This window comes from Triturus cristatus, chromosome 8, assembly GCF_964204655.1.
Source record: "Triturus cristatus chromosome 8, aTriCri1.1, whole genome shotgun sequence".
In the NCBI taxonomy this organism is placed as follows: domain Eukaryota; kingdom Metazoa; phylum Chordata; class Amphibia; order Caudata; family Salamandridae; genus Triturus; species Triturus cristatus.
Window position 1 is genome coordinate 947734702 of NC_140591.1, and position 14002 is coordinate 947748703.

The 14002-nt window shown below is 45.2% G+C and overlaps 1 protein-coding gene across 2 annotated transcripts in view; it reads right to left on the bottom strand.

Moving 5' to 3' along the window:
* PRDX4 (peroxiredoxin 4) overlaps positions 1-14002 on the bottom strand; it is an 89656-nt gene that overhangs the window by 54813 nt on the left and 20841 nt on the right. For both annotated transcript variants that reach the window (XM_085622472.1, XM_085622473.1), the window contains exon 3: positions 6308-6424. In XM_085622472.1, the coding sequence (XP_085478598.1) occupies positions 6308-6424 (117 nt within the window). The remainder of the gene's footprint in view (positions 1-6307; positions 6425-14002) is intronic.

A 14002-nucleotide genomic window follows, 5' to 3' on the forward strand; every position in this document is an offset into this window, starting at 1 on the left:
TAGAGTTTTGGGTTCAGCACGACGTTGATATCTCCACACCAGATAATAGGGTCATTAACACTTAACAAGTGATTCCGAATGATATCTAAATACGAGGGATCATCTTGATTTGGGCTGTAGTAGGCGACCAGTGAGTATATGCTCTCACCTAGCGAGACTCTTAACAGAATCCATCTCCCACTCTGGTCCTCCTTTTGCTCTAATATTTGAGCATTAGCATGCTTTTTAAAAATAAGGACTATCCCTCTTATATTCGCCGATTGATCTGTAGCAACGAAATTATCAATCCACTTCTGTTTTTTTAATATATCCGTGATCTCCGTTTTGAGAAGATGCTTCTCCTGTAGGGCAATGACCTGTGCGGGAGAATCCCTTAAATATTGAAAAATACGGTCTCTTCTAACCTTGCCGTGCAGGCCATTAACGTTCCAGGATAGGTAATGCAGGGAACTCATATCAAGTCTCCCCCCCTCCGCAAACCCACCAACCCGCTGGCCAACCCTACATCAAAACATCACTGCCTCCAAAAAAAAGATGGTCTGAAAGTAAAGTGGTGACACATCACCCTTGCCTGCCCATAAAAAACAGCCAAAGAAGGTTGGCTTTTGAGGATGATTTTTTTTTTTCCACCTTTCCCCCCCAATACATCCGGTGGCCCCGTTCCTCTACCCCCTCCCTCCCCTCCCCTAGAGAACCCCTCCCATCTTAGGACTGGCTAGATGTATGGCCAGTTTGACGTCCTCTATCCGTCCTCCCCCCCCCTTACACACCTGACACTACTAAAAATGCTTTATCGGAGAAATGAAGAGTAAAGAGTAAGGTGTTGGGAAGAGTGAAAAAAGTTACTTTTAACATTACTATAGTGCATATATTGTGTGGTTTTTTTTTTAAACTCCCGCATACAGTGTAGATATTTTCTGTTCATATTTTCCACGTTTTTTTCCCCTCTTTCTCCTTTCTTTTCTCCCTTTTTATTTAAGTATATTTTTTTATTTTTCTTTTCCCTTTTCTTTATTCCCTTTTTCCTCCACCCCACTGTACTTATATGTCCCCCACCTCTCAAATATATATATATATATATATATATATATATATATATATATATATATTTACTTATAAAACCATAGGTTTCACACATGTTATAGTTAGCTGGACATTTCACTAGAAAAAAACCCAATGAAATTCCCCCGTTATAGTTAGTTCAGGCAACTATAACTCACGCGACCGCAATCCACTGCTGAAAACGTCAGATATTACATCACTGATGACATGTGTCTTTCTGTAAAATAAATATTTGTAATATATGTATAGCTAAAGGTATTTTACAGAAAGACACGTCATCAGTGATGTAATATCTGACGTCATCAGCAGTGGATTGCGGTCGCGTGAGTTATAGTTGCCTGAACTAACTATAACGGGGGAATTTCATTGTTTTTTTTTCAAGTGAAATGTCCAGCTAACTATAACATGTGTGAAACCTATGGTTTTTTAAGTGAATTTGCAAGGGTTTTTAAATGCTAATTCCTAACTATAACGTGTGTGAAACCTATGTTTTTTTCAGTGAATTTGTACGTTTTTTTAAAATGCTAAGTTATGTATTCATTAAAAAAAATTTTAAGGTTTTTCTCCGCGTGCGCGCATTGCGCGCCCACGTTACGCAGTTTGTGCCGTGCGCGCACTCCGCGATTTTGAAAAAAAATTCAAAACTTTTTTTGGGCCTTTCGGGGTCCTCCTGTGACCCCCTGACCAAGGCTAGGGGGTCAGGAACTGTAAACCCTGCCCCCTTTTCACGTTCGCCACCTTCCTTTTCCACTCTCGCACTGTAAAACAAAATGGCGGCCGATTCGAACGTTGACTGACATGTAACAGCCAATCAGAATTACGCTCGCGCATGTTAGGGTGCGCGCACCGTGCGCGCCTATAGATATGTATATACTTTTAACTGCAATTTTCTCAGGAAATACTGAACAGATTGACTCCAGATATGCAAAAGGCACATCCCTGACCTGAGGACTACCTCTTTGCCAAATTTAAAGTAATTCGGTTCAGCCGTTTGGGCTGTAGCTTGGACTAAAGGTCCCTGTGGAAAATTGCATGGGAAAAACGCGTTTTGGGACCCCCCCCTTTTTTCTCAGCCCCCGCTTGACGAATCCCCCCCGAGACTTTCAGGGTACGAACGGAGCGCAGCGCCCCACCTATTTTGAAAATTTCGCGAGGATTCGTCAATTGGCGCCAAAGTTATTCCAAATAGAATGTTGCGGATTTCCTATGGAAACACGGTCCTAACTATCTACTGGCGACTACCAGTAGAGATATATATATATATATATATTTTTTTTTTTAAAGTGACCCCCCCCCCTTTTTTTTCTTAATTACTAATACTCTCTCTATATGTTTTTTTTTTATATTATCTTAGAACTGAGGCCAGATATAGGAGCAGTTGGGTATTTCAGCGTCTGAATTGCATCCGAAAACCTGACCCTATACCGGTCTTACCCCAGATTATGCAGCAAACTAAATAGGTCCACCCGCGGAGCCCTTGATAGAGTCCAGCAATTGATCTGCGTCTAAGGGAGATCTAATATTGTACATTGTTGTTGTTAAACATAATCCGCAAAAACGCCGGGAACCTCATTTGCACCGTTGCGCCTAATGATCTAAATTTGTCCATCCTTTGGCCAAGTTCCCACTGCCGCTCCAGGGTGGATTTGGAGAGGTCGGACCGAACTTCAAAAGAAAGATCTGGGCCCTGTAATGATTTGGCTTTCAATGCTAAATTTAAGATAGTTTCTTTCAGGGTATACGTGTTGAAGTTAAATCAAGATTTTCCTGGGTTTACTTCCGCCAGGGTTTAGTCGAAAAGGGTCTCTGTGTATCCGCTGGATATCTTTCATCAGAACATCGGATGTCTTGTCTAGTTTTAAAGAGTCTTTTAACAAAGAAACCACAAAAGATTTTAAATCACTCCCTTCCTTACCCTCCGGAACCTTCAAGAGACGAAGATTGTTACGACGGGAGTAATTTTCCAATGATTCGACTCTTTCCCGCAGAGCTTCTCCTTCCTTATGTAGACTTTGAATCTTTACCTCTGCAGACGCCAAGGTAGTTTTAAGATCACCCACCGAACCCTCTAGAGATTCAGTTCTTGCATAGAGACCATCTACTTTCCTCTCCAATATTTCACAAGCAGCCCTGATCTCGTTCTGATTTCCATTAGAGACCTGAAACCCGTTCCTGATCTCTTCCCTCATAGAAGTAAGAATATCTTCTAATGACGTTTCACCCCCATTCTCTACCCCCGCTACAGCAATCTGACTCTGAGTAGCTGGTAAGGGAGAACTGGGGACCGTGGGATTCACAGCCCTCAATATATCGTCCTCTGGTCTCATTGAGTCACCCGCTCTGAGAGGGGGACCGGGGAGACCCTCACCGTGCATACACTCCCACCCCCCCCCTGTAATGACACCCTCCACAGGGGGGAGCGATGGGGCCAAAGCCGGCGAAGCTAAAAGGACTGGAGAAGATTCGGCCATAGTAGTAGCTTGGGAGCAAGGAGGAACTGCAGAAGAGAGAGGGTGTATATCTAATACCCGAGGAAGAACATTAAAGAAGGAGCGCAGTGAGGGGGTAATGCGAACTACAGTATGGTCCTTTTTTGCTCCTCTCTGTGGCCCCCTTCTCGGAGGTCCCCGACACAGATTTAAGCTTGAATCTACCTCCGCGTTCCTAAGATCTTGCCTACGACAGAGACTGTGCCTGCCCGCCTCAACCACCAAGTCTTCGTCTGCCGCTAAATTAGGACATTGTTCTTGACCGGAGAGCCCCCCCAGACCTTGTTAATTACTTGAGCCTCTAGAGCCCTTCCCCCTCGTTTTACCCTTTGCTGCCTTCCTGACAGCCTGTTTCTTTATTTGATGTTTGCCAAGAGTCAAGGGGGCACTCACCGTTTCTTTGACTGTACCGCCCCACCCTACTCACACCATCCACAGAGTTTTTTGTTGATTGCCGCCTCCGTCTTGGCGCCACCGTCCTCCGACGACCTCGTCCTCTCAGTAGGGGCGAAAAACGAGCTGTGGAACGCCGGGCGTTGACCGGCTGCAGTGCTTGTTCTGCCCCAGCCGATGATCCTCCGTAAGAGGACGCGAGCCCCCGCGCACACCGCCCAGCCTGCGGCCGCCATGTTCTCTCAATCACGTGAGGTGTTTTTTGACTTCACACTTATTAACATAGCTAGGAACCCTATGCATGTTTATTTTAACTAGAATAGCATTGATCAATAGCAATCAACTAGACATGACAGCAGAAACCTCTCCCCCAATACTAAAAAATGCAATCTGGAGGACACAACTGTGTGGCTACTTTCAAGGTACAAAACAAAGTGGTATGCAGTTCCTTGGGGAGGGGAAGATGAGGAGGTGAGATCCTACAGCGGAAGCACACAGGTAATTCACGAAAGGAGGGAAGGGGGAAGTCCTTCCTTTCAGAATGGTGGCCCTAACACACCTAGCCTTGTGGGTGTCATGCTTCATCATCGGGCATGCTCCTTGTCGGGTTGGCGCTGATATACCCGACGGGCACCCTATGCAGGGGCTATTTGGCAGAGATTTTTTATTCCTTGCCTTTGGTGCAGTGGGTGTAAGGGGCCTAGGAAGTGTAGAAGTGTAAATGTGGTGGTCGTGTAGACCATGCGAGTTAAAACAGGGAGGAGGAAGAGTCTGGCAAAATAATGTTAAAGATCCTGCCTTCCACCCTGGTTAAAGTGGAGTGGCGACTCTCTGCAGTGATGCAGTGTGTTGTGCTCAATCTCATGCGGTCGACATGTTTCTTGCCCATTAGTCAGAGGGATCTAGCGGCAATTCTTCAGGACCTTGTGATAAATCTGGTGAAGCTACAATAAAACCAAAAGGTAATGAGGTGTTCTAACCTAATACCATAAGTGGCACCAAGAGGTGTAGTACCCATCAATGCGGCAGCCAATCTACGAATTAATAGCGACTGGCCCTATCATCTCATGGCATGTCATGGACATGTTAAGGTAACAAGTGGCATCAGAGTCGCACCCAGGTGACGGAAGACGTACCCCGCAATGCCAGACTCTTCCTCATCCCAGTTTTAACTCACATGGTCTACACGACCAACACATTTACACTTCTACACTTCCGAGGCCCCTTACACTCACTGCACCAAATGGCAAGGAATAAAAGATCTTCATCAAAGAGACCCTGCATAGGGTGCCCGTCGGGTATTGCAGCTCCAATCCGACAAGGAGCATGCCCGATGATGAAGCATGACATCCAGTGTGTGAGGGCTACCGTTCCGAAAGGAAGGACTTCCCTGCCCTCCTTTTGTGAATTATCCGTGTGCTTCGCCTTAGGATCTCTACTCCTCCTCTTTCTCTCCCCCCTAGGAACTGCATACCTATTTGTTTTGTATTCTCATTAGGGCACGTATGCTGGACCTCTTAAAAGCCCTCAGTTCCCCCTCTATGAATGCAGTACTTTCAAGGTATGTCTATTCATTTTAGTCAACTAAGCAGGGTGCTCTGCAGAGATAAAAATTTACAGCAGCAGGAAACGCAATATCTACTCTAGACTACTTCCTACGAACTGTACCTAGTATTACAACTCCTTCAGTATTACAATCAGGAGATCTGCCAACATTAAAGCATCCTACAAGGTTGATAAAGAACTTATAGCAATTATCAAACAGTATGGACAGCAGTACGGATTTGCGATGCTAATTCCAGTGCATTGGACACTGAAATTACCAGTTAAGTTGCAATATGCTTTCTGCCTATTGTTTTGTAATAACGTACACGCAGTTTAAGCTCGGTTTACATGGCAGAATTTAGCTTCGGGCCTGGAGGGCAGTGAAGATTAGCCAAAAGAGCGGTAAATGTGTTATGCTTATATACGACAAACTGTTGCCATACTATAACATTAGGGGAAATCACAGCCGATCAGACTATAAACATAAATTAAGTGTTTGAATCAGCAATTATTAGTGACCTTTCTTTTAAGAGAGGGAATTATGGACAACATCTGGTCTTACACATAATCACCACCTATAGTTCAAGATCCTTGAACAGTTATAATATGAAATGTGTAAAAGGACTTCAATGTTCAGAACAAGTCCCTCAACACATTTCTTTTCAAACAAATTTAAACCCAAAAAAACTTTGTATAGATGCACTACTCACTTTTAGAATTCTAAACACTCCAACGTATCTAAATTGGAGTAATACAATTATTCACTTCAAAAAGGACATTCAATTTCATGGAAAATTTATGAAAGCCAATGTACTTACCATGCTAAGTGTGTAAACTGTGAATCCACAGAACATGCTACCACTTCAGTGTTTATAGATCGAAATTCTTCAATTCTATCACTAAAGGCTATTATTTCTGTCGGACAAACAAAGGTGCTGAAATATATGAAAAACAGTTACAAAGGTGCTGAAATATATGAAAAACTGTTACAAGTTATCAATCACAAATGTACCACTTTGTAACAATTTGAACATTCAGTTATGAAATCACAGACTAGTACAGTTTACCTCTGACTGTATACAAATGCAGAATTGTCAATCAAATAATACATTTTCAAGTGCTCAAACATTAAAGGTTTTTCAAATTAGGGTGATTTCCAATTGTACATGTAATCAGGGCAAGTATATTAATTTCTACAGAGTGTAAAGTGGCATTCCACTGTTATTTCCCCAATAGTACTGAACACTGTCAGTCAAAATTAATCCAGCAGACAGCTCTGCTTCATGGAACGCAGGGCAGGTCCCTTGATCTGTCCTACAACCTGCTGTGTAACAGGTCGGGCAGTTATTGGGCAGTGGATGGATTAAATATAAGCACATACATACACATTCTACAGCCAGCAATTGCTATAGCTATAATTGCAAAACTGACTTGATGCTGCAAGTGGTAGATTTAATGTCGAAGCCATGGTACTACCCATGCGTGTACTGCAAGTTATGTTGAGAACATGTTAGACAAAAACTGAAGACAATCTTAAACAAAAACACGTTTACAACTATTTTAAAGCTCCACCATCCATCGGGATTCTGGACCTTAAATGGATCCCCTAGAAAAAGTTAAACTTATTTTCAGAAGAAACATTTCTACAAAAGGTTATCAACATTTTCTTAGGTATATATTATATATCATTTCATACAGATTGGCAGATGGTCAACTTGGCTCAGTTCAGAACGTCAAAACAACCAATGTTCTCAGCAAAAAATAAAAAAGAAACATATTGCATAAGCTGCAAGACAAAAACAGTAAAGATTAGAAAATGGCCGAAGCGCAAGGACTACAGTCACCACTTAGCCAATGAATGACTGCAGCAGAGTATTACAACAATTACAAAACAAGTCCTTTAGGGGCCAGATTATTGAATATACATGTGGGATATTAAGCAGGAGTGCCCTTTTCCTCATTTCACATATTTAAAAAAAAAAAAAAGTTCAGTTCTCTAAATTGAAGGCGTAATATATATATTTTTTTAATTCGCTTTGTCCATGAAATTAACTTTTTTTTTTAGCTTTGTGGCGACCATCCTATTTTACGTGAGACATGTGCGATAGCAAACATTTTCAGGGTTCGGTTCGTGTACAGGATCTAAGATCCAAGCAAGATCCTTCCCTCTGTAATACCTGTAAATATTTTGGTTCACCCACCTCGAAGAAATATGGTAATGCAAAACCAACCTGCCACTCTAATCCTGAGCCCTTACATTCCAGCAAACATTGAGATAAGTATTTTTTAGGTCTCGCCTGGCAGTGTTTGGGCTGTCTCTTCAAGACATGGTGTATTCTGAAAATGAGCTACAAGCCCCGCCCATGTATTTTACTGGCTCCTTTGACTGTCTTTTGGAAATTGTTTCGTTTCATAGGTTAATCTGTTTAGTAGTCCCTCCTTTGCTCTTGTACGTTCCCATGAGGACTGCCCCATTACATGTGTTGTTACCGAGTAGGTTTTATTTACAGTTTGTGAGCACTATTTTTTTAATGACTTTGTCCTAGCTGCTGTTGCAGGCATGACACGTTCCTGGTTACACGCGTTTACCTGCCTCCGCGCAGCACCCAATCATGGACACCGCGATCCATCTTTTAAAGACACTCCTCCCCTCCCTGCTCCACGGCCAGCCGCCTCACGTCATCCATAGTCTGACTTTTTTTATTAGTCACTTTTGCTTTAAGCGTGCAGACTCCCTTCATCTCTCCCACAACACTGCTTGCCCGCCCGCACCTTTACTACAAGATCGCTTCTTTTTTTTTTGTTTAATTAAAATTAATGCTGCTGTGGTTCACAATATGTGCGTCGCAGCATCCCGGTGCGCCATGAAAATAGCCAGGGGCGCTGCACACCAAACACACAGTTTGGGAACCAACACATACTTAGGCACTTAGAATAGTGGTGTTGGGCTCCCCATACACGATTCTCTTGCATGGTTATTATGAAGAAAGTGCGCCTGTAGGTGAACACAACAGCAAAGGTTCCAGTTCTAAAACTAAAATGCACACTTCCTGTACACAGGCAGAGGGGCAGTTTGGGTTTCTGCTTGGTTTTGGTTGTTAGTTTAGAGTGAACGATGGCTGCATCTTTAGAGATTTACATCCGTGCGGACACCAGTGTTGTGCGTCATTTTTTTTCTTCCCACGTGTTTGGCTGTATGATAAATTATATACAGTGCTGGCTGTATCGTCGTTTATACTGTGTTTCAAACGGTAAAGCACCGACACCAACAATTTACAAATAAATCGGTTGCAGTACATTCGAGTACTGTGTAGTGTGCCATCCATCTAATTAAAGGTACAGTACCTTATGCGTCTAATAGAGGTCCTTTTAAAACTCCACAGGGACACCTAACAGCCTGTGGTACTGCACGCCTTTCCTTGCTTCGTGAAATTTCTTTTATTACTTCTGCTATTGCTGGGATATTTCTTGACCACAAATAAAAACCTAGCAAGCATCATTTGCAACACCAATGGCTCAAACGTTCACTAATGAGAGACCTGCAGCACTGCTTGTTAGGTCTCGCCTGATCCAGCGCTTGCGCTGATCTGGCCGAGACATTTTGTAAACAGGCTTTTTCAAAGTGCCGCCGTGGCCTAAAGCTACAGTGCACGTGAACACACGCCCTCCGTTGCACGCGATCGTAATCGCGATTGCGATCACTTTCACTTTCGCGGCCGCGTCACTTTCGCAGCCGCGTTGCCAAAGCTTGTTTCTCTTTTCACTCCAGTCCATGCAGTACTGAACATCGCTTCACCTTTGCATCCTCATCAGCTCACCTTGTCCTCTTCCCTTGCCTCATTCTTTACATTCTCAGCTCTCGTTTTTTTTATCCTCCGTGGAGTGTTTCCCCCACCCCCATTGTCTTTCACTTGCAGAATCAGTCGAATGGAATGCTAAAGGTTTCCAACAAATAACGAAAAATAAACCTTCCGGGGACTGTGATGATGAAAACTGTGTTTTGATGTGGTACGCGGTGATAAACTAACTTTAGTGTATTAGTTATGGCCTGATACTCCTCGTCAACACTTCATTCACCACATTTACAGCAGCTGTGCTCTGCTAATGAGCCCCCCTGATTAGCTCTTCCCATACCTCACGTTTGAAGCTGGTTGCAAGCGAGCACGTGACATCGGGATGATTTACAAGGTCGTCAGTGACAACATCAAAATGAACATATTCCCTTTTTATTTGCTTTGGCAGCAAATTGGCTCCTCTTCTGTTGTACTTGCAGGCAGCGATACTAAAACCAAAATAGGTGTATTCAAAACAGAGGTTCATTTTTTTAAAAAAAACACAAAGAGTTCAGAGTCCATTCTGTATTAGAAATAAAATTGGGCATGGGTGGGTAATGTTTTCCTGCACGCTTAACACGAACAGATGGGTTTGAGACACCTCCGACTACTGTCATGCGTGAAAGGTCACAAACAAATCCCTTTTTTGTTCAAATTGACCTTTCTGCCATGTAATGAGTTTTTCCATTTCAGTTACTCTCGACAGGAGCCATGTGAGCAGCCCCTACCATCGCCTTTAGGTTCTAATGGAGCTTGATGCCTGCTTCCTTTATGCATCACCTTCATTTTCATGCTCTTCCCTTCCAGCAACATATTCTCCAACCCAATCCGTGGCTACTTTCATCTTTAATCTAGGGGCTGCTGTTATGATCTTTTTCTTGACAAAATGCTTTAATAGCTGCGTACTCTCCCTGGGGCATGAGTGACTAGCAGCTCCAGTACAGGGGTTTTCTTTACTTTCTGGGGCTTGGTGTCTTAGCGCTATAGTAAGATAAACAAGACTACAATTCCCAGAATGCAATGACAAAAATGTACTGTAGCAGTTAAATACGAATAGACTTGAAAAAAGCGGCAGAGCTGCTTATTCCTTATCTTTACCTTATTAGAAACTGCAGCAAGTGTATTAATACGACACTTACTAAAATCTGTTTTGGGCTACAGAGACCAAAAAGTTCCGCTTGATATTAAGTTGAAGATCTTCTATAATTGTCTTTAAATTATGCACAGAAATCATATAGTTTTTACAGTATAATGCTTTTGTTTAATATTTTTGTTTTCTTTTCCCAAGTGAATGGTTTTATGGTATCGAATGTCGTGTTTGTTTTGTATTCCCTTTCATTGTACACTACACACCCACTATGGTTCATACCCGACTTGAGATCCTTTCCTACCACCCACTGCATATTTTTTTGCCAATTTGTTACTTTCCGACCCAACTTTCGATGTGCTACACAACTCATTCCTTGTATTCCCCCCCCCCCCCCCCCCCCCCTTTTCGGTCCGTATCCCTTGTTTTGTCCATCCTGTTAATCTCTGCCACACCTGCCACTCATAGCATTTCTCTCTTTACCCACAATTATTTTTATGTTTTCTTCTGTCCCTTTCACAGACTACTCCCATTCTCCCTACCTTTAACTTTTACTCTTACTTCTTTCTCTTTGCACCACTCTTGCCTTCTCCTTTCCTGTTGCTCAATTTCTTCCTTAATTTCTTTGCCAGCTCACGTTTTTAGGTCTTGCCTTGCTATCGCGTAAGCGATCGCAAATGCAATAGGTGTTGCATTACTAGAAGTTTGATCTATTGGCGGTGCATTATTATTAGCCATGCCAATAGCTCAAACATTCCATAATGCGAGACCTATTGCATTGCAAAAGCGCCTGAACAACACCGGCATCCAGGAGAAGGCCCTGGAGTGGATCACTTCATTCCTCGCCGGAAGAACTCAGAGAGTCCACCTCCCCCCGTTCCGGTCAGCGGCCACCGAAGTCATCTGCGGCGTTCCACAAGGGTCATCGCTCAGCCCCACCCTCTAAAAACGTCTACATGAGCCCCCTCGCAACCATCGCACGTCAACACAACCTCAAGATCATCACCTACGCCGACGTCACCCAGCTGATCCTCTCCCTCACCAGCGACCCGGACGCCGCCAGAGCCAGCCTACACGAAGGGATGAAAGACGTCGCCGAATGGATGAAGAACAGCAGCCTGAAACTGAACTCAGACAAGACGGAGGTCCTCATACTGGGATCATCACCCTCCGCCTGGGACGACTCCTGGTGGCCCCCCGCCCTGGGAGCCACCCCCCAAGCCAACGGACCACGCACGCAACCTAGGCTTCATCCTGGACTCCTCCCTCTCGATGACCAGACAAGTCAACGCCGTCTTGTCTTCATGCTTCAACACCCTGCGCATGCTTCGAAAGATCTTCCGGTGGATCCCCACCGAGACCAGGAAGACGGTCACCCAGGCCCTCGTCACCAGTCGGCTGGACTACGGGAACGCCCTCTACGCCGGCACCGCCGCCAAACTCCAGAAGAAACTCCAACGGATCCAGAACGCCTCAGCACGACTCATCCTGGACATCCCCCGACACAGCCACATCTCCGGACACCTGAGAGACCTGCACTGGCTCCCCGTCAACAAAAGAATCACGTTCCGACTCCTCACCCACGCACACAAGGCCCTCCACGACCTGGGCCCCAAGTACCTCAACAGCTGCCTGACCTTCCACAAGCCCACCCGCCAGCTCCGCTCCGCCAGCCTCGCTCTTGCCACCGTCCCCCACATCCGCAGAGCCACCGCCGGAGGAAGATCCTTCTCCTACCTGGCAGCCAAGACATGGAACTCCCTCCCCATCCACCTCCAGACAACGCAAGACCATCTCGCCTTCAGGAAGCAACTCTAGACCTGGCTGTTCGAGCAGTAGCGTCCCCCCCCCACCCAGCGCCTTGAGACCCTCCGGTTGAGCAGTGCGCTATACCAATGCCTATGATTGATTGTCCCGCTACCCAATACCCCCTCACGAAACCACCGACGCTTGTGGTATTGAACTAACAACTGTATCACGGATCATAAAGATCCCCCCCGAATCACTAGATAAAAGTACACTGACTTACTAAAATCTACTGTGTGGTGTCCCTTTGTCGAGTAGTGCAAGCTCAGCGCGTACGATCCTAGGAACGAGACCCTTCCAGGAAGGGCCTCCCTGCCAGTGCTCGGCCTAACTCGGGGGAAAGGTGGGTCACGGGGTGGTCAGGAACGTGTTCCGTAGCCTCCCTGAGGACACCCTTCCAACAAGGACCGATGAGATGAAATTTACTATGATAACTATTAGGTGCATATGACAGAGTAATGATTATTAGTCAGTTTGAGGCTTTTGTGATGTGGTGTTCTTTAAAAAATGTCCAATATAAATAAATGCAGACACCCAATTTAGTTCTTTCAGTGCAAGTATCATGTATTCATTATGTCCAAATATTTTCATTCCCAATGGTCTACATTTTTTATTATGCGTGTAATCTGCCAAACTATCACCGAAGTTCTGCAAATTATGCAAGACCAGTAATTCCATGTTGGTAAAAGCTGAAATCTGGGGGACTGAGGGGGGAGAAGCTAATCAAGATAGACACCCGAGTGCACTGCTCCAACGGGTGGGTTCAATAAATCGCCAACATCATGCTTTTCAACAGCCTATCAGCTGGATTGGAGACCTGAAACCGGTGCAAGAAAACTCAGTGCACAACCGCTCTTGCAGAGGAACCTGCTGGTGTGAGGTGCTGCTCGTGAGCAAGACCGGAGGAAGAGAGGCAAGGGCAGGCATGGTCGTGATGGAGATTACGTTAAAGACAGCCAGGTGCCACATCATCCTTCATCACCCCCCCCCCCGCAGAATCACAGTCGCTGCTGTAATAGCCCAGCAACTGCCAACCACAGCGCTCTGACTGGTATCCCGGGATGGGAGCCCCGAGTGCAAAGGTGAAGGCCCTGAGAGGAGGAGACAAGCCCAGGGACTAACCACACTTTGGTGGTGATCGTTGTGCACGCGGGTCACTGGCAGTTGTGATAGGCAGCCACTGGCCTAGATGCTGATCTGTTACCCAGCCTCAACACCACCCCCCTAATCCTCTGCACGTACCTGCTGCACCTATCCTTACGGACTTTGCACTTGAAACAGCACAGGCTATTTCACCAGGCCAGGGCACTCCTCCAACGCAGGTTGAGCTTCCTACCTACCCTTACGCGCATGAGTGCAAACTACCCTGAATAGTCCGTCCTGAGATTAACCAGAGTAAGGAACCACGGAGGGGGTCATGGCATATCCCTTGCACATCGGTTCACCCCGCCTGAGGCAGCAAGGTAACAGGAGGCGGGCATGTTATGCAGAGTCCAGCTGATGCATTCAGACTTCTCAACTCATATCACCACCAGATCCCGCACTCCTTAGTACCAACTTTGCTCCGCTTACCAGCCACCCCTTGATCATCATATGTAAAGCAGATAATAAACAACCCAAGTTCACTTTTGAGAACCCCTGGAAAGACACTCGCCTCGTTGACCACATTCAGGCTGAAGCTGCAGTCCCTGGGGAGGCAGTGATGGAGCAAAGAAATCACCTTTGGCCCAGCACAACTCAGACAGGAGATCAGGCAGCCTAGCTACTATGGACAGAAAAAAAGGGAC